This window comes from Episyrphus balteatus, chromosome 1, assembly GCF_945859705.1.
Source record: "Episyrphus balteatus chromosome 1, idEpiBalt1.1, whole genome shotgun sequence".
Classification (NCBI taxonomy): domain Eukaryota; kingdom Metazoa; phylum Arthropoda; class Insecta; order Diptera; family Syrphidae; genus Episyrphus; species Episyrphus balteatus.
The window spans coordinates 31,485,791-31,513,070 of NC_079134.1; the positions used below are offsets into that span (position 1 = coordinate 31,485,791).

Sequence of the window (27,280 nt, forward strand, 5' to 3'; positions counted from 1 at the left end):
ATGATATTCCAGATTAAGAAGAGGTTGTCTGTAAAGCCGGTTTACGGACGATGATTTTACAGGTTTTGTGCTCTTGTTTAAAATGAGTCAATTAAAGCATTTACTTATTTAAAACAATCATAATTTACAAGAAAAAGCTAAAAAAATACCTTTTTTTATTTCTTCATTATATTATTTTTTTATTTTAAAAGCTTGCAAAAAAATTATGCAATTTAAAAGCCAAGTATTTCTTCTTAAGAAATTTTAAAATTTTTATGCGCAAAAAGTATAAAAATAATTTATTGAAAACAATCATTTTCATCAAAAAAAAAAGCAAAAAAACATGAATTTTTATCTTCTAACGTCATTAATTCCATTTTTTTCCGCAACAACCTATTCAAAATTTTATACCATCTGAAAGCTTATTGGCTTAGCTCAAAATATATATATCGATCAAGTCTATGAGACATCTACAAAAAGAGCTAGAATTTTTTAACTCGATGAAATTTCATCACAAAAAAAGCAAAAAAACATTTATTTTTATGTTCTCAGGCTATGGAATCAATTTTTTTGTTTGACAACCTATAAAAAATATATACCATGTGAAAGCTTATTATTTCACCTTTCAGATAACGGTACTTTCCACACTGGCGACTAGTCGCGGCTGTTCGGGGGGCAACAGATCTCCACTGGTGTTTTGAGGTTTTTCGCAAGTTTCTTCATTTAACATTATGTAGCTTGTAGTTAGTCTACCGTTATGTGTGATATACCAAATGAAAGATAATTGTATCAGGATGCTCATAAAAGATTAATAAAATTTCTACCTGTTCTTGGTCAAAAGTTATAACCTGTTGAATTCTAAAATTTAATTTTACCGTTTTCTCAAAATTGTGTTTACGAAAATGATTGAAACTTCGCACACATATAGTAGTAGTCATATGGTCTATCATTACTCTATATACTTTATTCCTGTATCTATTAAACAAAAAAATATACAAATACAAAACTATGAAAATCGGTTAAAAACGGTCAAAAAACGTGTTTTTTAAAAACTTGTTTCTTCCGTTATTCAGTCAAAACTCACTAAACGATTCCAAGTTTTTGCACATGTATGCATAAGGCCAAAACCTACATGTCCTATAAGTTAAAGCTAAAAATCAAAAATTACCCAAAAATACCCCTAAAAAACAAGGTGATTTTCAAAAATTCATATTTCGAAACGCAGACTGTTGCAAAAAAATCCGTATTAGACGCCTAATTTTTTTTCTCCCATCTTTCACCTGGCATCTTTAGAATTGTCAGAAAAAATTTCTTTACCCAAAAACATCATTTTCTCATAGCCCCAACACGTGTACAACATTCAAACAAAACGTTATAGCTTAGTTTCAAATTTTTTTAGAATTTTTTCTTAAATGCAGTTCCAGTTATTCTTAAATTAATCTCACCTCTCTACGATTTCGCGTTTAGATTTGAGCCCAAATTTCATCTTTCCGTTTTACCCCTGTTTACCCTATTAAATGACGGAATTTTTTTTTAAATCCTTCATTTTGGTTAAGCTTTAAGTTATTATCTTTCAAATAAGCTATAGAAGATTTTTGTATATCTAATAGTTTATTTTTAATTTTGATTTGAAATTTTTTGCCGCACTGCGAAAGTGCGAGAGTGTAACGTTAGAAAATGGCGTCACTTTTTTGTGGTGGCTGCCATGGTTCATCAATTTATGAGACGTTTTCACGTCAAAAAAAAACATAAGCTTGTATTTATAGCAAAATTGGTTAAGATGTTGAGGCTTTGTATCTAAAAAAAAATTAGATTTTTTTGAAATAACACGATAAAAAAGTAAAACTTAGTTTTAAATACAATTTTTTTTTTGGAAAATCCTTGGACACAAGTTTAAAAAAATATATTTTGTTACATATAAAAATTTTCAAATAAAACTTAGGACTCCACTCTTGAAAATAATAATTATTCGTCAAAAAAAGTAATGGGACTGGAATTTTTCAGTAAAAAATTAGTTTTTTGAATATCTCATAAACGTAGGATGGACAAACAATTTAAAAAAAAAATTTTGTTTTTGGGGATTTTAGAAAAAATGATATTTTATGTGAGAGTTGCTATAAAAAAAATTCTTTTTGGAATATCTTCTAAACGGAGGGTGAACAAACGAAGATTTTTGGTATACGTAAGGAACTCGAGGTGGACAAACGACAGCAGTTTGAATTTTTGAAATTTAAATTTTTCAGTGCAAAATTTGTTTTTTGAATATCTCCTAAACGGAGGGTTGAAGAACGATAAAATTTGGTATGTATATAGAACTCGAGGTGGACAAACGATACGGCGTTTTTCTCAAAATTTGAGTGTTTTAACGATTTTTAATTTTTCAGACTTCCTATTAAAAAAAAGAAGAATTTGCTCTAAATTTTTTTTTGTAGGGTGGACAAATGAAAATATTATTGGACAAAGAAGGACAAACGAATTAGAAAAGTTTGGTTTACAAATTTTGAGGTCACAGTTCTGGCTTCACGGTGCTCTTTGCATCTGTAGTCTAAAAGGCTTCTTTATTATTTCTTTTTTTGCAACACGAAAATTCAAATAGAACCACTGTCTGACCAAACCAATAATACAGACGGACTTCGCGTCGGTCGTGTCATTTACCTGTTCCAAATGTAAAAACTTCGAATCAATAGGATTACCTAAGTTGATTAAGAAAGAGAGCACTCGGTTTTCATAGCTAAACCAAAACCAAACCATCTGATGAAGTTCTGAAAGGAAAATATTTTTTCTTCTTTTTTTTTTTTTTGTTTCATCCTTTTTTTTTGTCGTTTTTATTTGTAAAAGAAAGAGAAACCTTGTCACGCGATTTTTATGTCGATTCCATTCCAATGAGAGACGCTCGATATGGATGATGATGAGAATAGCGAATCTCCCTCGATAAAAATAATTCAACAGCAATCAGCAAAAGGGTATTATGATGATAAGCATGATTGGGTAAATTGGGTTTGAGCTTGGGGCCATGAGTATTGAGTAGGCCACAGGGGAAGAGAGAGAAGGCAATTTATATAGAGTTATGGATGTTTGTCGTTGACAGAACACGATTTTTTGATTTATTCAATATTCACATAGGGTAAATTAGGGCATTATGGCATACCTAAGCACAAACTCAAATAACTTTACTACGGACTACAATTTTTACTTCAATCATTTTTTTTAATTAAGTTTCATAAAAACGTAACATAAATAAATTATTTAAGAATACAAATTTAAGCTTTTTAACAAAAAATAATTTAAATTAAAAATAGTCCAAAAAAAACCATATTGCCCTATGTACGGGCAATATGGCGAACCCCATTTACTTCGGAACCCTTCACTTTTTTTACGTATATTCAGCATTTCTGAAATATAATTGTAAATAAGTTTCATAAAATTAACGTTAAATTGAGGTTATTTTCAAATTTAAAAAAATGCAGAGTTACTTTTGAAATTAGTTTTACATAAGGGCATTATGGCGCAGTCGGGTATAATATAGCGCCATAATGCCCTTATTGCATCTGCGCCATATTGCAAAATATACACATATTCACAAAACTCCAAAAACTAAACAAAATTCTTACTTCAGTTAAAATATAACAAGTGATATAACCAAACCAAAACTGTACTCTGCGTTTCACTCTTTACAACAAACACGTGCACTGTATACTTACCGAGATGCACACAAACAAAAACAAAGCGATATTATATTGGAACCCAGAACCGGTATATTTTTTTTGTTTTCTTTTTTGTTTGGCACAAAAATAATAGCACTGACCTGCGATCGTCACAAGGCTAGTGTTCGACGAAGTCCAAAGTTTCTGCATTGGTTTTATTTAAATGCGAGTATTGGAAGTATGCTAGTTGAGAGGTGCGCCATAATGCCCGGTGCGCTATAATGCCCGAAGTTACCCTATACCTATACCCAAGTTGTCGTCGATTTGTTTATTGTCTTTTAATCTTTACTTCTTAAATAAATTATTATTATTATTCTTTTGTGCTAATCATGGGGTAATAATTATTTGTGGTAATGGTAACGTTGCCGTTAATTATTGTTTTGTTTTTCTTACTCTTTTTTGTGTGTTATTTTGGGAAATTGAATTTCTTCAAGTCTACTATGTTTGTTTGATTAATTGGATTGTTAGGATAGGGTTAAGTTTTACATGCGGTTTTTTTTTTCTCCTTTTTTTTCGATTGAATAATTAATTAAAGTTTGTTGTTGACATTTTTCGTACGCAGCACGAGGATATTAATTGGTTGTACATTTTTTTATTTATTGAAGAATAATGTTGGTAGTTTTTGGTTTGATATATATTGATTGATTAATTCGAACTTTACGGTTTTTGTTTTGTTCAAGGTAATTTGTTTTGAAATAAAAAGTCAAAGGGTTACTGACTGAACACACATATTTATCCGTATCTGAAATTATACTTGGAAATTTGTTTGCTTAATCAATATAATTTTGAGCTACATTTATAAACCCTATTAATGTAATCAATTATACTCTAGTTTTTGTATTGTTATAGGATATTGACCCAGTATATCAAAAATATGTAATATGGGCATATTATTGACAAATTTCAAAACCATTTTTATATCAAAATTGCATTAATAAATTTACAATTTTTCGAAAAATCGGTATTCTTACCGGAACTGAATTTCAGATTCCATACCTATATACATATTCGAATGCAAATTTATCGGTACGTACCTATCAATTTGTACAAGTTCTGGCACTTCTAACACTAACATTCACAAAACTATTTTTTTTTACCTTTAACATTTTATTTAAAGAAATCAAAGTTAGCGTTGGTATAAACCTTTACCTTAGGTATGCGGGCACAATGGGTGAAAAAGTTGCTAAGTTTTTACAGGAAACTTTTTTCTCATTCTTTTTCGACACACACAACTAAATTGCAGAACTGACAAACCCATTTTCCACGTATCTAAGAGGCTTTCCATCTTTTCTATGAAAATGCTGAACTTAATAACTGAAACAGATTTTTCTACTTATGAGTTGTTTATATAAAAAATAGCGCTCAAAAGATTGATCATGGCTTGATTAACGGAAAATTTTTCATATACCAAAACTCCATTGCTTACATTTTTGGAGCACAACATTTATAAGCCGCCTAACCTTTGCCATTTTCCTCCGAGGAAAATGAATATATTTTTTTGTTCTTGTAATAATAATTTAATGGAATGTTTATTTTTTGCTATCAATGGGGCAAGTTAGTATTGGTTCGTGTCGAAAAAAAATTACATTACGATGAAGGAGAAATCCGAAAAAGTTTGTCACGTCCGCGCGTCCGTGCGTTCATCTGAAAACATTTCCTCAGTCTAAACGGGTGGACGGATTTTCTTCGAATTTGGTACATACCAATGATTTTTATAGAATTCTGAAAGTTGTTCTTTTTATTTTAATCTCGCTTACAATTTTTTCAAATTATAGGTAATTACTAGAAAACGGCTCTAACGACTTTGATTATACTTAATACGTACACAATATTAAAAGCAATTGCAATAAAACTGCATTTTTAGTTTTTCTCAAAAAAAGTCAAATAACGAAAAAAAAAAAACTGTTTTCATAACAAAATTTTGTCCTAAATGTCAGTTCTTCCCCAACATCAAAAAATTTCTTTAAAATTTAGTAAGAGCCAGCTCATTAAATTCACAAGTAAACTAATAACATGAAAGTGCTTTGAACTGCAAGACCAAGAATTTTTTACAAAAAAAAAAACTAAAAAAACGACGAATATCAGTATTTTTAGTGTCCTGATATTAGTTCCTATTTTCAAAATATCTCAAATAACTGATTGCTCGGTGCCGTTTTAAAATCGGTTGTCTCCACTAAGTATATTTAGCATAACCGGTTCTGCTATAGAATCGAACTACCACAGTGTAGTTATTAATATCCTCTAGTCAGTTTAAAACTTTGTATGTAATTTTTCCTTTAAAAACTAAAAAAGTACTTCGTTCACTAGATTTGTGCCTTGGTCTTACTCACTCATAAATATTTCTCAAGTAACCAGATGTGAATTATATGTTCATAGAAAAGTTAAAATACTGAATAGAATAATAATCACCATATACTTTGTATTCCACACGTCCAATATTTTGTAGTGAAATTTGCTAGCTGGCATCACTGTACACAGAATAAGGTAATATCTTCCCAACTTTGTCAAAATTTTTTTGTTAAAAACAGAGATCTATCCGTTAGCCTTTAATTTATATACTTGAATCGCAGTAAACAGGAAATTTGTTTTTCTTTTAATTTATAAAATGTCATCTGAAAAAATATTTAATTGAAAAATAACAAATTTTCTTTGTCCTTCTTGTCAGAAAATGGTCAAATATTGTTAAAAAAATTAGTTGTGTGCGTCATTTATTCAGTTTTTATGAGTTTTTCGTCGATAATTTAAAAGTGAAAAAATTCAAAATAAATTAAAATGACAGATAGGTCTCAGGTTTTTGAAAATAAAATTTTGATAACATTCAGAAGATATTAGCTACATTATTTTGTGTACTGTGAGCTGGAATTTTGTATGTTTTATTGTTGTTGTACGAATCTTAAATGTATAACAGTGATATATAAGCATTTAAAAACCATAAACTGATTTGATGCCTCCTTTGAACTTCTTTTAAATTCTCTTATTCTTATTTTTGGTACTAACGCAATTGTACTTTTTAATTATTCAATCACTCTGCTTAAAACAAAAATAATTTTCATTTCTTTATTTAACCTTTTCTATTATTTTAAAATGTTAGTTACTTCCAATAAAATGAGTTTAATTAAGTAATTTAGAATTTATTCCAGATTTTTATTAATAATAATATACCAACTAATGCACCGAAAACAATAAAAAATTGATTAAGAATGTATGTTTTCTAGATTTAAAAAAAATTAAAAATTTAATAATTTTATTTGAAATTGAATTCCTAGTAAATCACAAATTCACACAAAAACTTAAGCCGGCATAACTTAAATGATTAATACTTTGATTTTTGTAGTAATCATTGTGTATTCTAGATAATCCTTTCCATCTACTAATAAATCCTTATTGATGTTTTTAATAATTTAACTTCATTTATATTATTTAACGTAATTAACAATTAATGTTATTTTCATCCTATTCAGGTCATCGGCTACACACTAACCGAATAAAAAAAAAAAAATAAAACGTAACACATTAAGTGCAAATTATACCACCGTGGATTAACTCATCACAACAAAAATATTGATATATTATTATAATCCTATTATCAACAATAAAAAATAAAAAAAAAAAAAAAATACGCGCTCCACATCCCTCTTTTCACACACTCACACATGGATCAACATTCATGTGAATTGGCTGGGCGTAGATGAAATTTGATGAAGTTAACGCAATCAACGTAACGTGAGCAAATTAATACAAAAAAAAAACTACATAACAAAAAAAAAAATTTAAATAAAAGAAAAATTTAAACAAAATTAATTAATGCATGCTAATAAACGTGATAGCAACAACATCAATTCAACGTAACAAAAACGTAACCACATAATGTTAAGTTCGCTCGAGACATTGGCCGGTAAAATTTCACCTGGTTCAGGGAAAAGCAGTCCGTCCTCCAATAGTCAGCAATCCCCGCAATATCAAAGTCACCATCAACAGCAAGTGCCGGCGTTGGCAGTGGCGGCCATACAACGCGGTAACGGCCACCACTACAATGGCGGCTTGGATAGTAACTGTAATAACTGCAACAAAATATGCCACCCGGGACATAGCATCCATCATCCCTATCACAAACAGGACCACAATAATTGTCTGAAGGAACAGTAAGTTTTTTTTTTTCTTCATACATATTTTATAAAAAAGGAATATTATAATATAATTCATGTAAGTGTGTGTATGTGTGAGTGTTATCCTTAAAGCGTTTCCTATGTTATTTATGTTTATTTAAATTTTGCTTATTTATCCTGTTTTTGTTGTCCTTAAACTAACTTGTGTAGAGTGGGTGAAAGATTACAAGTTTATTTTGCAAATGTTTAGGTCACTAAAACACTCACACACACACACACAAAAATGAAGATAAATAGAAGCAAACCCAAGCAGTTGGCAAATTGAGGTTTAACTCTGAGGGTTTTTCGGCTGTTGGTTATTTTGCTTTGTTTTTTTATTTTTTGATGTTTAAGATTCTCATTAATGATCCCTAAATGGTACTTCAAATTCAGTCAGTGTAAAAAGTTAATACCTACTGCTAAGTGTTTAAAGTAACCCCAACTTTTTTCGAAATTGTCATTTTTGAAATTTGTTCCAGATTGTTACCGATTTTTTCCATAAATTTAAATTTTCAAAAATGAGGGGTTTTAGAGCCAAAAATAAAACAATTTTTCCAAAATTGAATTTTTTAAAGTTGTTCCTTAAAAAACTCTAAATTTTTGAACCTAGGCAAGAATTTTTTTTTCGGCCCCTTCCTTTCGAAAATTTGGAACATTGTTAAAAACAACTTTTAGAACCCAGAATAAACTTAAGGCCCAATTTATCGTCATTAAAAAATAAAAATCGGTCGAATCGCATACAAATTTTAAAATTTCCCATTTTAAATCGCGACTTTAAATTTAATGGAGAGTGAACCTTAAAAATTCAATTTTTTAAAAATCAAGGGCCTAGTTCATAAACCGTTGTTTGGCTCTAAAATACCGATTTTTGAAAATTAAAAAAAAAAAAAAAAAATGGAACATTCCGACACAACCTGAAAACAACTTAAAATAAATTGCACGACTGGGGTCGCACGTACTTGCTCTTATGCTTAAAGTAACTATAATGTTAAAGCTTTTTATTCAAGAAATTTAAAATTCGATATTTTGAAGAAATTTCATAAGTAGTATAAAAAAATTAAATCTGTTTTTATAATTAATAAAACTCCGTTTTAAAATATCTTAAAAAAAAAAACAAATATGCCATTTTATTTCTCGTATATAAAGGTATTTTTAGAAAAAAAAATTTTGAAAATTGTAGGAGCCGTTTTTTAAAAAAATAATTTTTTATATATAAAATTTTTTTAACATTTTTCAAAAAAAAAGTTGGTATGCCATTTTGAAGAAATAATTAATTTACATATAAAAACTAAATTTCAAAATTTTTCATTGATCCGTTTTCAAAAAATTGATTTTTCAAAAAAAAATTTTGAAATATTTTTTAAAAAACCAAAAATGCGTTTTTTGAAAATTTTCTAAAATTTTAATATTATCTTTACTTACACACTTTTGTATAAAAATTTTCATTTAAATCGGCTTAATTTTGTACGAGATATTCAGAAACGAAAAAAACCGTTCTATGACAGGTACCGTTAATAACGGTACAAAAAATATTTTTTTTATTTAAAAAGTTGGCCCTTATGTGGAGTATTACACACAAAAATTTTAATCAAAATCGTTAGAGCCGTTTTTGAAAAAAATTAACTTTTCTATTTCCGTTATATGGCAGGTACCGTTAGTTTTGGTCATAAAAAAAAAATTTCAATTTCCCCTCTAGGGAATCACCAAAAACTGCTAACTACCAAGTTTGAAGAAAATCACTTCACTCGTTTAGGCTGCAGCTCCAGATAGAGACAGACGGACAGACAGACAGACAGACAGACAGACAGACAGACAGACAGACAGACAGACAGAATTGCCGGACCCACTTTTTTGGCATTCTCCATCATCGTAATGTCATGTAAAATTGTTATCTCGAGTTCGATTTTTTTTACGAATCCTAAACTTGCCCTATAGTACCTATATCGCAAGTAAAAAGGGGCTAATTTAAAAAATTTGGAACATTGTTAAAAACAACTTTAAGAACCCGGAACAACCTTAAGGTCCAATTTATCGCCATTAAAAATTAAAAATCGGTCAAATCGCATACAAATTTAAAAGTTTAACATTTTAAATGGCGACTTCAAATTTAATGGAGAGTGAATAAATTAGGCCTTAAAAATTAAATTTTTCAAAAATCTAGGGCCTAGTTCAAAACCCGTTTTTGGCTCTAAAATACCGATTTTTGAAAATTAAAAAAAGGAACATTCCCGCACAACTCAAAAACAACTTTAAAAAAAAAAAAAAACAATATAAAAAAATTGTCTAATTTGACACACTTAATGCTGTTTTAAAAACGTTACAACTTTGCTTGCCCCAAAAAGAGGTATTGTTCATTTTATACAAACAAATAAAACACGTATCCATGGCTTTGGTACTGGCCGGTAGTGTCATTTAGTTGATTTTATGCTTATGCATGAAGGCCCAACAGACTATATACAAACAACCAGTTTGAGTATTGATTTTGTCCAAGTCAAATGTCGTTACTCATTTACACCAACTTATCAAATTGACGTATACTTAATGAAAGCGGACATTCGTCACCGAATGAAACTTGTCAGTTTATAACTTCCCCCTGGATGGAGTTGCAGTCTTATATTGCCGATAATGCAATGTCCTTCACTTAAATCTCGTATAGTGAACATGAACATTTTCCATACTCTCTTTTCAAAAAGTCCAAATTTTCCCTCTTATAACCACAACCCATCCAGAGATATAGTCGACCATCAGAACACTTTATACGTATGTATACCAGAGCTGCCAGTAAAACATCTACTAATAACGATTTGAAAAGGAATTATTGTCGAGTCTGCACGTCCTTGTTATCCCATCAAACAAAGTTTCCATAAAACCCAAACTCAATACCAATACCATATCAGCTCCATCTATACAACCCCCCCCCCCCCTTCATTTAACCTCGACGAAAAACCTCCCTTCGATTCGTCTATTATGTGAAAGTTCAATAAATCCTTCGCCAAAAACACTAGGCACTGCCATTCACTTTTAGCTTTGCTCTGACAACATAGCAGAGCAGCAGCACACACAGGATGAAGTACTGCTGAGCAACTTCAAAACGACTTTTGATTGATTCGCATTAATGAGTCAGCGCATTTCGGTGGCATGCATCACAATCATTCCACTGAATTTGGTTAGGAGAAGAAGAAACGTGAGGACGAGGAGGAGGTGAAGGAAGAAAGGACCTTCATCATCATCAAATCGAAAAACCGAATTGCTGCTGCAGCAGTAACATCCATTGGCACAGCGAGCGTGTACTTTAGTAATGTTGGAATGATAGTTAGCGCGCGGCTTTGCCGTAATTCAAATTACGTGGGTTTGAGGCGACACACAGTGCCGCAGTAAAGGCATATATACCTATCTAAACCTATATAAATAGTGCTAAGCAGCAAAAGCAGTAGTAGAGGTGAATGTCTCGGATATGTCTCGTTAGTGAAATTGACGCATGAATTATTTACTAATACGAGTAAATGAGGAGAAGAGCAGCACTCTTGTTGAGAGTTGAGAGGGGTGAATCTCTGTATTTGTGTATGTGTGCGTGCTCCAAGAAACATTTGCCATCGTAATTTTCTTTCCAGTACTTAATTTTTTTTTTTTCATTTTACTTCCTAAAGGATCTAAGCGATGCCATGTCACGGTTCATGTATCCTCTCAAGAACTTCATCCAATTAACTCTCGGAATGAAATTATTGCTTGTTCAGCAAAATAATAATTTTTTTTTCTACTCGCTTCTTTATCAGCATCGTCATCGTCCTTCTTTCGGTCCTGATGCGATGGTGGAAAGAATTGAACACTTTTCTTTTTGTAGGAATTCTATACTTATGATTTGGATCTTTTATTATTTTTATGAAAGAACTTCTATGCAGTAGAAAATTTTCTGCGCTAATTTTTTTTTTTCTGAAGAAAAACTATTTGAAGGGTGGAAGATATTAAAAGAATGTGAAGATTTATCAGGAATGAAGGAATTTAGAAAAAAAAAATAAACATGCGTTTGTGTTTAAGAAGGACAAAAAGTGAAAGTTCTTGACTGTTTAATCATTGATTTATGAAGCTAGCAATGTGCTGATCATTGATTGCAACTTAGCAAATATTTTAAGGGTTTTAACTTTATGGGATATTGTTTGTTATATTTGAGGAATTAAATAGAGGAAATCGGATGGGAAGATTTACTTTTAATCTCCAAGAAGATGTTATCATGCGAATAAATCGCATAAACTCAATTTATTTTGAACTTATTCTTGTTCTTTGAATTCTAGGGGAAAATATTTTGACACAGTTTTTAGATAAAATTATTTCTGACCTTAATTGGGAAATAACTACACCAGGAAAAAGTTTCTTAAAAATTTTTAAGTTTTTTGGAATAAAAAAAAAAATTTAATACAGCCAACCTTCCCTCTACTATAAGCCCCAAGCACTTTTATATGCCCTGAGCTTGATATAACATTTTAATTTTTTGTTTTCAACTCGCAAAATGGAAAATCGAAATAAGGTCCGACTGGTTTAATTTCATTGTTGAATGGGAAATAAGGCCGCAGCCATTGCCAAGGCCTAATTTCCATTAAAAATTGATATGAAGGCCTATACGGCCTTATTTCGTAGGGCGTTATTTCATCTCATACTGATAAATGCATCCATTTTGACTATTACATTACAATATGGTTTACGCATTTTAAATTCGCTATCGTGTTTCAAAATTAAATGCAAGAAGTCTAGGTTCAAAAGTGCGTCATAACAAAAAAAATTATAACTCTTTGAAATCCTACTACCTACTAGATTGCGTAGAAAAACAAAACAAAATCTCCTATCGAAATGAAAATAAAAATGTTGTTTTAGTGACCATTAGTTGTTTTGTATACCATTCAAAATTTCATATGAAAGGAACTGACATAGGCGACAGTTTTTATATATTTTTTTAAAAACCTAAAATACAATATTTTCATCACCGATATTTTTTAAAGAAAAACGTACTTTTATGTGAATGACCTAAGCCTATAAAAATGTCAAATTTATTCAAAATCCTTAGAGTCGGCTTCGATTGAATTGAAACACCTTGATAATGCTATTTATGGAAAGTATGCGTTTAAGAGGAGATATTACAAAATAATAAAAAAAAAAAACGGGTCTTGAAAGTTATACCCATTTAGTTACTAGTTTGATGTACATAATGAGCGCATAGACGAACGACGCTCGCTTAAACAATATATTACGAGAATCATTATGTTGGACTTCTTTGTCAATTTTAATATTGTTTGATCAATTTGTCTGATTAAGTAATTGAAGAACAACTTTTGTTAAGTGCCAAAAAAAAAAAAAAAAAAAAATGTTCCACATACACCTCAGTGACCTACAATAAAACAAAAGAGATGGCCCATTTTTTTACGGAACCTGAACCCAAAGCGTTCGCTAATGAAATTGATTTGAAATTTAAAGTGAGATAAAACAGATTATGTGGGTTTATAATTTCCATAATCATTAGTATAGATTTTTTCGCTTATTAGAGTTTGAAGTAAGAGGATTAAAAATTAGACAAATAAAATGTTTTCGAAAAAAAATTTCATATCATCCAAAGTATCGTTGGTAGAAAAAAAATTTTAGTAGTAATTGATAGATCAGACTTTCGAGTGCCGAGTAGTTTATCATATTTAGGAAATGGTACACGTCATTTTTTAAAATAGTAGATAGTGTCCATTGAGGTTATGTTTATATTTAAGCCTTTTAGTGTGTTGAAGATTATAAATTTTTGTGCTTTTTTTTTTATTTAAATAGACTTCTTATATTAATAGCTGGCACACGTTCCTTGAATTTTTTTGTCATTTCAGTATTTAGGCATTTTTTTGCTATTTCAAAAATGTTCTTATTTGATAGAACTACAAAAATAGTACAAAATTTGTTGACCTTTATTTACCATTCACTGACTATTAAAGTTACTCAATTACTCATTTGAAACATTTGGTGCGAAGATTTCGGAGCCTTTTTTTTTTTGCAAAATTCTGCTTTTTTCTATTCTGATTTTGAAATTCTGCATTTCATAACTCTGTCTATATTGCAGAAAAAAAATTCTGCTAATTCTTTTTTTTTTTTTCAAAGCATTACGTTTGCTAAGAAGAAAAGGTTCTAAAAAAACCTACAAATTACTCAACTGAATCACTCCCAAATGATTAAATATAAGCTCCAATAACGACAGCAATAACAGTACTCAATAATTCATTTCATTCGTTTAAATTCTAACAAAAACTAACATTCTCCAAAATCACATTTAATCACTTCCAAAAAATCCTCACTTTTTCTTTGGCAAAGCTTAAAAAAATGCTTACTGTCCAAATCGAACATAAATCGCAATTAGACAATGACAACAAAAATACACACAAAAAATAAAATGAAACAAACAAAAACTGCCTCTCTTCTACATTTTCAAGATATGGCACAATATGTGGGTTCGATCATAAATAACTGTCAATCTTCTTCTGCACTTACGTGAGGTTATAGGATTTTATTTATGTCCGGTGTGTATTTTGTTGAGCACCTCTCTATACCTTATATACCTACGAGTATTTTGGATAAGTTTTGTTTAACTTTCATCCCTTATAGGTTAGGTATACTGTTATCTAACACTTGTTTTAATTTGAAAATAAATTGCCACAATTAAAGCTGTGATGATGTCACCCTCATATCATACCCTTAGTAGATATTATGAGTGGGTGGGTTTGTTCATCTTCATTCAAGATAGATATATAGAGATAGTCCTTTTTCTATCATCCCTTATTTGGTCTATCCTATATGGCTCTTATTGCATACAAATACTCTGTCTGTGTCTATTCTATACCTACGTAGACTATCCAAGGCTGGATTATCACAATCGGGCTTATTTAGAACCAAAACTCTCAATGTCGGAAATCCGATTAATTTAATTTTGTATATATTGCATGTTCGACTAATTAGTTTTCTGGATTCATACACCTATTCAATTTTGTGACATTATAACAAGCCAAAAGACTTGAGGGATTTATTGAGCTTGTTTTGGGTCCGAAATTTCTTTAGAAGTAAGATTTAATAAAAAATTATTTTTTTTTTAAAGGACCTTAAAGACTAATTTTAAGGAAATTATTTCACAAATTTTTCTGATAATACCTAATCCAACCCTGCCTCCACCTACACACGTGTATGATTGTTTGTTCGCGCCCGGACAAATAACGCTTTAAATAAAATTTAATGAGCCATAAAGACAAAACCATCCAAAGACTACAGATATAAAGAGAGAGAGTGCTCATAGAGGATATTATATCGCCTTTGCCTTATACGCCACATATCACAAGCACACTGAGATGTACACACACTCTTGGGAAAAATTGTTGAGCCATTGAACTATAAATAAAAAAAAATGAAAAATTGAATGAAACAAACAGAACCAAGTGCATTTTAAGAGCTCAATGTACATATATTTCATTCAAAAAAGAGAAAAAAAAAAAAAACAAAAAAACAAACTTTTTATCTGATAATTTCATATTTTTTTTTTTATTATCATAAATAAAACTGTGATGGAATATTGTAAATGGCAAAGTTGTGAATCATATCTGTAACTACTTTTTCTGCTACTGGCTTGTTGACGAAAAATGCTTTTCACAAAAATATTATTACTCAAGCACATCCACTTACTCATCTCAATTTTTTTGATGGTTTATAATAAACTCTTATACACAGTTCATAAAAATGGAAAGCTATGAAATTGACGTGAATTTATTTTTATTATTATTTCGTAGTGAAAATGTGTCAATAAAAAAAAAAGGTTGACGAGAAAAACAAAAATATTACAAATACATAATAATTATTATATCGGGAGATAAATCTTTTGGTTGAAAGTTTTTGCAATTATTTAAGTATCGTCATAAAATTTTATGAAAATGATAATAAATACATCGCTTTTCAATCTTTATGATTTCACAATCGGTTTATACGTATAGTTGAAAATAATATTTATTTTAAGTTGCTTGTATTTTGGTTTTTTACAAATTGACAATTTAAAACAAACAAAAATTTTTAATATAATACAGTCAAATAAGGTGAAAAAAAGGGTAAACCTCGGAATGAATGCTAATAGAATTTTTTTTGCTCAATACCTTTGGCATTCTATAACATACCTCAAAAGTCTAGAAAAATGAGAAAATGATTTTGAAGGTCAAAGCGCGAAATGGAGATTAACAAAATAAGCAAAAATAGACGATGGTATTATATACATATATGATACATGATTTCAAGGTACATAAGATATAGAATATCCAAACAAAGATAGAAACAAAAAAATTTGGCCTATTAGCACTAATTCCAAGATTGTACCAGGATGTTTTTTAGTAAATATCCTAAAATTTCCCCTTTTCTCAAAAAATACCAATTTTTCATAGATTTGAATGTTTTTTGCATTGCATTGTTTTAATTCTTAATGATAATGGATGTGAAAACCATCATGCAAAATTTGGTTCCACTACCATAACTTTTAATAATTTTTCGGTAGTAAGTTAGCAACTGTTATATTAATATGAGTTGACAGATGAAAAACAGGTATAATTTTCAGACGTCAGATTACCTTGATTTTAGATTTTTTGGAATCATCATCACAAAATACCTTGAAATCATGTATCATATGTGTACATAATTCCATGGTCTATTTTTGCTTATTTTGAAAATCTCCATTTCGCGCTTTGACCTTCAAAATCGCGACTTGCGGACATGAGATTTTTCTAGACTTTTGAAGTATGTTATAGAATGCCAAAACGAAGGTATTGAGCAAAAAAAAATTTCTATTAGCATTCATTCCGAGGTTAAATCCTTATTTGACTGGATTAATAACTCTTCTCCACTATTTTTCTATTTAGAAATATTTTATTTGTGATAAACCATTCGATAACAGATTCAGATTTGTTTTTCCTAAGAATTAAAGTATATTTTTCTTACGGTTTTTGATGTGTTGAGTTTAAATTCGAAGTCAAAAAAATTCTAGCACGTCAGGATCTTGAGATATGCGCGTTAAAGAATCATAAAATCAAGGTTTTTTTTTAGAAAATCTTAAAAAAAACTTCTATATCTTAAAAACATTAGCTGATCGAATTTTTTTGAATTCGGATTCAAAATCAACATACTAAAATCTATTAGAAAAGTATACTTTTGCTCTATATATCCGATATGCCAAACCTTCTTTACCTACTTAAATCTAGATATCTCGCGATAATAAAAAAATATTGAGAAAATTGAAACTGAATTTGAAAGAAAAAAATAACTTCTTTAAAAAAACCGTGACACCGTGGGTTTTCGAGTTTTTCTAACGGAAACTATCTAAAAAACGTGACGTGTTAGGCCAATTTTGACTTCGGAACCCTCAGATAATTAATTGGAGTACCTACACAATAAAACTAAATGGCATACCTACCTAGTTTTAAGATTACAAATATTTGGATATTTTCAAAATAATTTTTTTTTATTGTTTTCAATTATAAAATTAATGATAAAATAAATTAGAATTCAAATTTTTTTTTGTTCTTTCTTCGGCAGAACATATACTAAAATTCAAATGCTTTAAAAAATTTTGGCATTCTAAGCAGCTTTTACCATGAGAGCAAGTGAGTTTGACTCAGTATTACATTTTATTTAAATCATTTAAGGTTCTGTCAACTAATTGCAGAGACTTCAAAAACTAAAAAATTCAAACTTTTTGATTCGGCCACAATGTGTTCGCTAAAGTAAGAGAGCTGTTCGGCCAATCAGTTAAAAAAAAATTCCATGTTCTGAACTTAATTTACTGCAACATTAAGTGAGTTGTAATCTGTAGATATGACAAGTCTTCATTTAAAACGTTTTTTAGATAGCAAAAACTACTTTGAATACACCCAATTTTGCATTCATTTCAAAGACTATAGTAGGCCGAAACAGAAGGGTTGCAGGGGGTGAGGGGGTCGTAGCGATATACATTCAATAGGTACCAATTAAAACATTTTTTATAAATATATTTTTTATGGTGCTGATTTTTTGGGGTTTCTTCTTTCAAAGACAAAAAGAACATTAAGCCCAGAGATCTCTAGTCTCTAAGCCCGTACATCTACAGGCCACTCGGTTCTAGCAATCTATTTCCAGTTGGATTGTTGGGCCCATAAGCTTGGTTGAGGCACTTCCAGACAAAAAATAAGGCACACCAATAAGAGTTATTGTTATGATAATCAATCGTCTCTTGTGATTTGGTATCCCTTATAATCTTATGATACAAAGATACCCTTCAAATCTAAATATCTCATTACAAATCAAATAAAGTCAAAAACCTCTTTTATTATAATCCAACTATCTACTATAATAACTAACTTCTAATATCTTGAAACAAAATCCCGATTAAGAATAAAAATTTCGTGCCGCATACTTAACTATACCAAATGACATCCATTACCTTCTTCGCTTTCCTGTTTATATAAAGCGATAGGTAAACAATTTCATGTCATATGACTCAACTCAGAGCCTCCAAACTGGCTTTCTGCCAAAAACTTTTTCCGTAAAACAAAGTCTCAACTTTCCCAGTCATAATTTAGAGCCCCTTTTAAGAAACCTTCATTCTTCGTGCAGACAAAAATGTCGCATGCTAAATAGTTAAGTTTCATGCCAAAACAGAGAAAAACCTCATATCATAAAACCGAAACGCGATTTGACCTCCTCCGCACACATAAAGACTGTCTGCCACCTTCTGTCTGTCTTGCTCATATCCGTTCAATGTCATCGTAAAGTTAATTATTTGGAAACCCCCCTCACAACACAAAACTCTTTTTCTACCCAGGCTCGCATTCATTTAAGCTATACCATGCGTCCTGGTTTTCAATGTTGATCGTCATCATCATCATCATCAGCAGAAGCACCCTATACAACCCACACACCTCTTTTATTAATCATTCCCCTAAGCAGTGCGGGTTTATATAGAGGAACTTTGTTTGTCAAGCCAAAAACACCAATTTAACAAAACTGCGAGGCAAAAAAAAAAAAAAATAAGCAAGCTAGCACACGACTTTTATGTATATCTTCTTGAACCCTATATCGCCTCCTATGTTTCCCTGCAAACAAAAAAAACGGAATTTATCCCTCCAGCTCAGTATGATAGTAGTGGTGGTGGTAGCGTTAAGATTTCATGTGGCTTCGTATATTCAAACACCACTGCTGCCGCCGCCTGCCTTCATCAAACAAGAAGGAAAACCAAGGATAAGAGGTTTCCAATTAGCGTGGTGGCTTAGATCAGACTCTTGCTCGACACCAAGCGGCATAAAAAAACAACAACAACAACAAAAAGAAGAAGAGAATAAAAAAACTTTTTGTAAAGAGAAATTTATGTAAATAGCTAAGCGTTTTGGTTGATATGCCTCCATGATATTCACACACACACACACCGCACCTTTATGCGGCCTTTTGAAAAGTTAACGTGTGTAATAGTAAAACTTATATGACATGAGCTTGGGACAAAAAGTTTATAAGCACCTCTTTATAGACCACCCATCTTTTTTCACCTCCAAAACACTGCACTGTGTACCTACTTTGACGTCGTCGATTTCATAGAAAAGATAACAAATTTTCAAAACGAAAGATACAAAAACTAGCAAAGGGTTTTAAAAACAAGAGGCCTTACACACGACTTACGATTTTATATTATGTTGAGTGCTTTTTCGACTTTGTGTGCACTTAAGGCTTCCACATAGTAATAAAGGTGCTTCAAATGTATCTCTACATCATATCGCAACGGAACTTACAAAACTCTCTTTGTGCATCAAATAGGGGGGGGGGGGGTCGACTTGGTTGGTTATGGTGAGCAACGCGTTACCCCTTTTTATGTGACCACTACTATCTACAACCACCATACCACTCTAAGCAAATGTTGGAAATTTATCGCAAAGAGGATATTTATGTATCTCTTCGGCGATACTATAGTGCGGTGGTATAGCGTTGCTAAGTTTAAGTGTCTATAAGGTATAGAAGCTTCTAAGTGCCTTACTACAATTCTGTTCCTATCTGCTTTTGTCGTAGTAGAATAACGCGTTTCGTTGGCAAAACAAGACTGAATGTAAAATTTTACCCAAAACACTATGTCGCCATTAATAATAATTGAGGATATACTGGTACACTGTCAAAAAAATATTGTTAAATTGCTTTGAAACATTGATTTCAACTGGCAAGATGTTGCATTATTTCAAACTTATTCCACAATATGCTTTCTTTTCCAGTCATAAATCCTGCTTGAAATATTGAATTTTGTTAGTAACAAGAAGATTATGCTATCAAATACTTCATTTCGCAACATGTTGCAGGATCTTACTGCTCAATTTTCTATTATACATTTTCCATATCCAAGCCAAGTTTTTTTCCTAGCACCTACAAAAAATACTGAATTCGTCTTGCAACATGTTGCATTATTTGTGCTAACTTAAGAGATTACCGACATTAATCAAATACTCTGTTTCAGTCCAATTATCCGTAGAAAAATTGACATATATTAGCAAGATGTTTCAGTTATTTATATTCATCCTTCACAGAAGGCCATATATATGATATTTTTAACTTCCATTTGCAACATGTTGCAGAATTTTGCTATTAGAATTTCTTCCCCACATTTGCCATGTTAAGCATATGACATAATTGCTGATTGCTATACTCCAAGTTGCCAAAAGATTGACAACATAGTTCAAAATTATTTTGCCTCCAAGATGATATCCTAGCCACATGCTGTTTTAAACGGTTGAAATTCCAAAGATTCTTAAAAAACATATCCAATCCACTGTCTGCAACATTTTTCGGATTATGTTGATAAGAATTATTTATTTGAAATTGGTTAGAAACTAATGTTTGAACAATTTAATACCAACCAAGCAGCTTTGCTTGAGACTTACCTCAATAATTTTTGAATTGTTGCTCTAACCTTTTTGAAAGCAATTTTTTTATTAATATTATCGTTAAAGTTTTAAGACTGACGATATCAGTTACTTTTTTCAAAATTTTTCGGCAGTTCAAAATGTATATAATTTTGGTTTTGAGTTGTTTTCTTTTGTTGTTTCCTGCAACATTTGGATGTATACAATATTGGCTGTCTACCGGTAGAATATCAGACTCTTCTCTTCGTCAATTTTTTTTTTCAACGTTTCGAAGTTTACAACATTTCATAGCAACATGTTGATTTTAATTGTTTGTAATGGTAGGAATTTCAAATTATTATATAGCTGATTATAGCTATTCAAGCAACATGTTATTTTAAATTGGATGCAACATTTTAATGCATAAATATCAACCACGCGACAAGATTTTACTCTTGATTTGTTTTTTGAATAGTTTCTACTTGTTGTGAACCTTGGTTTCTAGCAACATTGGTTTCTAGCTACATTTGAGTTAAAATTGCTTGCCGCTATTTAAAACTCAAAGTTTCCAGAAAATAAGTTCCCAAAATAATCGCATTTTGATAGATAAACAACATTTGGTAAGTTAATTTTTTTTTTACTGATGGAAACATTTTTCAAGCATCATGTTGCTATGGATTGGCTCAAACTTAAGTACCTACTGACAACTTAGTGCTTACAAATCAGCAATTCTTTGCTTCAAGTGTCTGGTAGGTACATATCGGCAAAAATATATTCTAGCAACATGTTGCCAGATTAAACTAATAACTTTTGAATGGATTTTGTGGTATATTTCAATAAATTCATTATCATAATTTGTTTTTTTTTTTTAGGGAACTTGATACTTAGAGGAGCTTACACATGCTTCTGATAAAAATTCTTTCGGATTGCTAGCATCTTTTAGAAACAAAAGTTTCCGGGAACCAAGCTTGACTAAGATAAAAGCACTTAAGACTAACCTTGTTTGCAACACGATTTTCTTAGTTTTTGTTTGGTTGATAAGTTGCAAAATAAAATACCTAGCAACATATTTGTTCGATGTTTAAAGAAAATAATACTTCCAGCCATCTAGTATATAAGTAGTCTAAATCTTGTACAAAAAAAAAATCCATTAGGTTAAAAAAAATGTTATCCAAACAAATTAAAAACTTCAGTAACTTTAAATTAACTTCAATTTTATAATGGCAAAGCCAATTATTTCTTCAAGTGTAGATTGATACGGTGCTGGTATGGTGAAGCTATGGGTGCATCTAATAGTGTTTTAGTTCTAAAATGCAACTTCAAGTGGTCTCAGGCAGCCGTCCGTTCGTTGAAACTCTTTGAGCGGAAGCTAGAGTCCATTCAATCATCTGGTGTTGCACAACCAAAATGTAGTATTGGCGGCGGTGGTGATGGCGATGGCACTAGTGGTCGGTGGCAGTGGCAACACACCTCTTGCCAACCTTGCCACTGAATTCGCGTCCTTATCGTCGTCCATCGTAGCGTAGTTGTTGTCGGTTGCCGTTACCTTCGACGTGCGCTTTATATATTTGTTTGGCTTTGTGCGGTTTAAGTCACACACAGCAGGCGAGCAATCGAGAAGTCGCTTTTGAAAGGAACGGATTTCTGGCTGCCCCTAACATTTTCTCGTTGCACCCCTTATGCATATATGTATACTGTATGGGTACATGAATCACACCATCCAACCACGTGTGTGTGTGTATGTCTATGGAAATGTTGCGAGAGCGATTCTATGGTATTGCTCTTGGTTTCCAGGATGAAAATGTCAGTGTTCCACATGAGGAGGTATACCTACCTTATTTCTTCATGTCTCTTCTCGTTTTTCGAGGCACCTGTGCACGGAACACCCATCAGAAATGTACAGCTCATTTCACATTCCCAACGGTACCTCTATAACCTATGTATGAACATAGATATAGGCATACACATGTATCTATACAACAACAAATACCTTATAGTCCTCCTCATTTTACAACAAGCAAGGGATGTGTAGAGAATATGGAGGACTTCCTTTTCAGTTTCTGCTATAGCGTAACGGAAGTGAGTTTTATATTTTTCCTTATTTTCTGCTTTTGCATCCTCAAAGGTGACGGTGGCGGCGGCGGCAGTGACGGCAGTCAGCAGTGGCGATGGCTATGGTTTGTGTGTGGTACTGTTTGTGGCAGGAATTGTATGCTTCGAATGAACAGCGAATAATAAACCGAATCGCAATTATATTCCTCAAGGTTGCCACAAAGTTACCTGTTTATTTTTTTTGCTCTCCTTCAACTTTAACTTTTTTTTTTGCTTTTATGGTTTGATGTCCCTAAGGAAGCATAGATTTCACAAACATGAAGTTTTCCTTATGTGTTTGAGTTTTGTATATGATGGAAAAAAAAAAGGAAGATAGAGGGAAAAGGTTTTTATATTTAGCTGAAAAGGATTATAAAATTAACATTGTAGTCGTTTATACTGCAATTCCGTTAAGGATGGTCTGGCAAGCAGGAAATTGACGATGACGAATGAATTTTGGTTTTTAATGGGAGAGGATTGAAAAAATAAAATTCAAGACTGTCTGTTGGGTGAGTGTTGGGGTTTTATTATTTTTTTTTTTTTATGAAAGCAACCAATCTTCGGGATTATTTGACTTTTGTTATTATAACAAGGCATTTCCTTTTTTATAAAAATTTAAAAGAAAAACTTGGTTGTGTAGAAATATTTTGACTGCGAAATTTACAGATCTCGGAAAAAAAAATGCCAAATAGGTTAACGTTGGTTTTTACGTACGTAAGAGTATTGTTTAAAACGAATCTGGAAAAGAATTATTTAGTGAATTAAATGAATAATTTGTTATTTCAATAAGAGAAAGACTTTGGTTTCAGAGATTTTAGAAAAAGCGAAAATGTGGGTATCCGAGGTAGAAACTACGTTTTATCTCCCCACAACCCCAACCAATTAAGATTTTTTTTCGAAAATTTCATAATTTTTTTGAACCTTGAAGCCCTAAAGTTTTAAATTCGAAGCTGAACTGATCGGCTTAAAATTTTGACATGATCTTTTTAGATACTTTTGTCAGTTATGATCATAGGAATTATTTTTCTGATAGTAGTTTCGTATTTTTAGCCACTTTAAAATGAAACACGTTTTTGAGGAGGTCCATAGGAACAATGGATCTTCGTGAAGCCAGAACTGCGACCTCAAAATTTTTGAACCAAACTTGTCTAATTCGTCTATGTTTGTCCACCCGAAAATTCAAAACAATTTTAGAGCACATTCTTTTTTTAATAGCAAGTCTGAAAAATCGTCTAAAACGCTAAAACGAGATAGTCGTATAAAACCAACTGCAATCGTTTGTCCATCTCGAGTTCTATATACATACCAAATATTATCGTTTTTCCACCTGTCGTTTAGGCGCAATTCAAAAACCAAATTTTGCACTGAAAAATTGAAATTCCCTTAAAATCCCTAAAAATCATTTTTGTTTTCAAAAATTAAAACTAATGTCGTTTGTCCATCTCGAGTTCTTAACGTATACCAAAAATCATCATTTGTCCATTGTTTGTTATTCTTATTAGATATTCCAAAAAGAATTTTTTTATAGCAACTCTCATACAAAATATCGTTTTTCTAAAATCCTCAAAAATTAATTTTTTTCCAATATTTCAAACGGCCATCGTTTGTCCACCTCGAAAAATGGATACATAGCAAAAATAATCGTTTGTCCACCCTACGTTTAGGAGATATTAAAATAAAAAACAATTTTCAAAATTCCCATACAAAAGTACGCATACACCACAGTGCACCTTTAGACAATTTCAAAGTCCCTAAAATCCCTAAAAATTACTTTTTTTTTCATCGTTTGTCCAACATCCGTTTAGGAGATATTCAAAAAACAAATTTTTTACTGAAAAATTCAAAGTGAACAAAAATTACTTTTTTCAAAAATTCAAATTTCTGTCGTTTGTCCAGCTCGAGTTATTTACATATGCCAAAAATCGTATTTGTCCACTCTAGGTTTAGAAGATATTAAAAAAAAAAACAACTTTTGCACTGAAAAATTCAAGGTGAAAAAATGACAAAAATTTGAATTTTTGAAAAAAAGTATTTTTTGGGGAGAAGACTTTAAGGTCAAATATCTCGGAAGCACTTGCTTTTAGGGATTTTAAAAAATTTTTTAAGATTATTTTGATTTTTAACAGTTGGTTAGAAAGTTCAATTGTACTTTTACAAATGCACAGTTTTATAACCAACGACAAACAGGCTTTATGTCGTAAGAACTTTTTATTTAGAATCTCTTTATATTCATTCTTTCTTTCAAAAAGATTCAATACCTAGTTGATGATAAAAAAAGTACGTATACACCAGAGTGACCAAAAGTATTTTGTTTTTGGATGTCTTTGCCACCATTAACGACAAACAAACAGGAGAGTGATTAATATTTCATTTGCACGCTATATTTACGGTTATGAGGCACCATAAAGAAAGTTATTATTTTACAATTGGACATGCTAACTGTACGTTTTCGCAAAAAAAAATGTTTATATTTCCTTTACCATGCTTAAGACTTAAATTTTTATATTTATCCAATATTTATAAGTAGGATAGAACATCAAAAACATTTTTTGACTTTGCTGGTTTTGGTCCACCCTAATATCTTAATTATGAATGTAGAAGTCTAAAAATATAATACTCGTACTTCCTCTTTCTTATTTATCCCTTAATCATTTCCCAGAAGAAAAGTTTCTTTTTTTTGTATACTTATTTTTTTTTTTTTTGAGCATCTACACGTCATTCACAATCACGATGTTGGTCTCCAAGAAAAGTTCCTTAAAACCATTAAGGAAAAATAACTTTGCTCACTTTTCACTCTCTCAGTCAAGAGTCCTTTGTTATTCTGATCACACTAAATTTCTTTTCACTTCCATAAGAATGGTTATACGAACATAGACAGAGTCCTTGCTTTAGATAAGGACACACGTCGTATACACCATATCATGACGAGTTGGTACATTTCACATTAGATGATGCATGATGGGATTGGGAATAAAAAAAGAACAACCATACTAGAGATTATACTTTTCTCGTTCATGACATGAAGAACATCAGTGACGCGAAGAAACTTTATGTAATTAATGATAATGACAAAAAGCTTAGGCTTATTCGCTTTTTCACACACACACACACACACAAACATATTATTATCTTGAGGTTTTGATTTAATCACACAAACATACACATAAACTGATATAATATGTGATTTTATTTGAAGGAAAAACAAAGGAAAAAAAATTTCAAATCTTATTTTTTAATTACACTTAATATATCTTCCGAGTATTCAAGACTTTCTTGTGAACGACGACGACAATGCAACACGGCATAAAACAATTCTTCCTTGTGTTCATTCAAAAGGGAAAAAAAGGAATACCTAGAGTTGTTAGCAAAAACAAAGTCTCATTCATTCATTGTTCATTGATGTGTTAAAAAACCGAAGGCTCTCGGCGTTTTAAGCCCAAACTGTATTCAAGAACTATTATAATGTGTGTAATGTGTGGTTATTCGTATTTTGTTTTGCCATTTGTAACTATCCACTTGACCAGTGGTTTGTTCCTTAAGGGATAAGTTCATTTGGTGAATGAATAGGATTAAGTGTTAACAACAATCCACTCAGGAATACTTTGTGGGGAATAAAATAGCTTATGTTGGGAATTTTTTTTTTCTTGAAGTAACATGCCTTGAGGGATTGAAACTAAGTAAGTAATTTATTTTTTTAGCCAAAAAAAAAAGAAAAAATACCCTTAATTTATGGTTCAACAAGAATATACATACAATTGTATATGGGTACTAAAGGAACATTTAATTTTCGGCATGAAGCATTTATGATTAAAAAGTAGTTTACTTTAAGATGCTGATACATCCGCTCATAGGACTTAAACTTTACATAAGAGCAGAAAAAAAAAAGCAAAATTAGGCTAAACATTCTTAAACTAGAGAGGAAATTAGCTAAACATTTGTTATTTCTTACATCAGGGACATGAATATTCAATAATTTATTGTATTTTAAATAAGTTGATGATCTTAGGGTCAAATAATGGTATGTCAATTTTCAAAGTTATTTCTTCTTGAAAATCATTGATAGAAATACAGTTATATAAGAACTAAAACTTGAAATGAATGCCAGCACGCAAAATGTTTTCGAAGTATGTATATTTTACTTGTGATATAGGTATAAATAGCCCAGGGTCGATAAAATTTTTGAAACCAAAAAAAAATCATAGTAGGATGAAACCCATTTCAAAAGGAGGTGAATATGATAAAAATGAAAGGAAAAATAAATTACGGGCGATCCGAGTTCGGGAAGTAGTAGGGTTGAGTTTTTAATTGTAAAAAATGGTATATCTCGATTTCCTTAAAAACTACAAGTCCTATGGAAAAAAGTTGTATGGCACGGTAACGAAAAGATCTACAACTTATGTTTTAAAATTTTTTTCACATAACCTCAAAATTTATGTACAAAATTAAAAAAACCGAGTTTTTGGTTTTTTAT

At 31.0% G+C, this 27,280-nt stretch overlaps 1 protein-coding gene across 7 annotated transcripts in view; it reads left to right on the forward strand.

The window, feature by feature from the left end:
* LOC129907830 (CUGBP Elav-like family member 2) overlaps positions 1-27,280 on the forward strand; it is a 473,931-nt gene that overhangs the window by 229,856 nt on the left and 216,795 nt on the right. For 6 of the 7 annotated variants that reach the window (XM_055984216.1, XM_055984215.1, XM_055984218.1 and 3 more), the window contains exon 2: positions 7,145-7,825. The exons of the other annotated variant lie outside the window; for it this stretch is intronic. In XM_055984216.1, coding sequence (XP_055840191.1) covers positions 7,551-7,825 — 275 coding nt within the window. In that variant the 5' untranslated portion in view covers positions 7,145-7,550. The remainder of the gene's footprint in view (positions 1-7,144; positions 7,826-27,280) is intronic. 7 annotated transcript variants of the gene reach the window in all.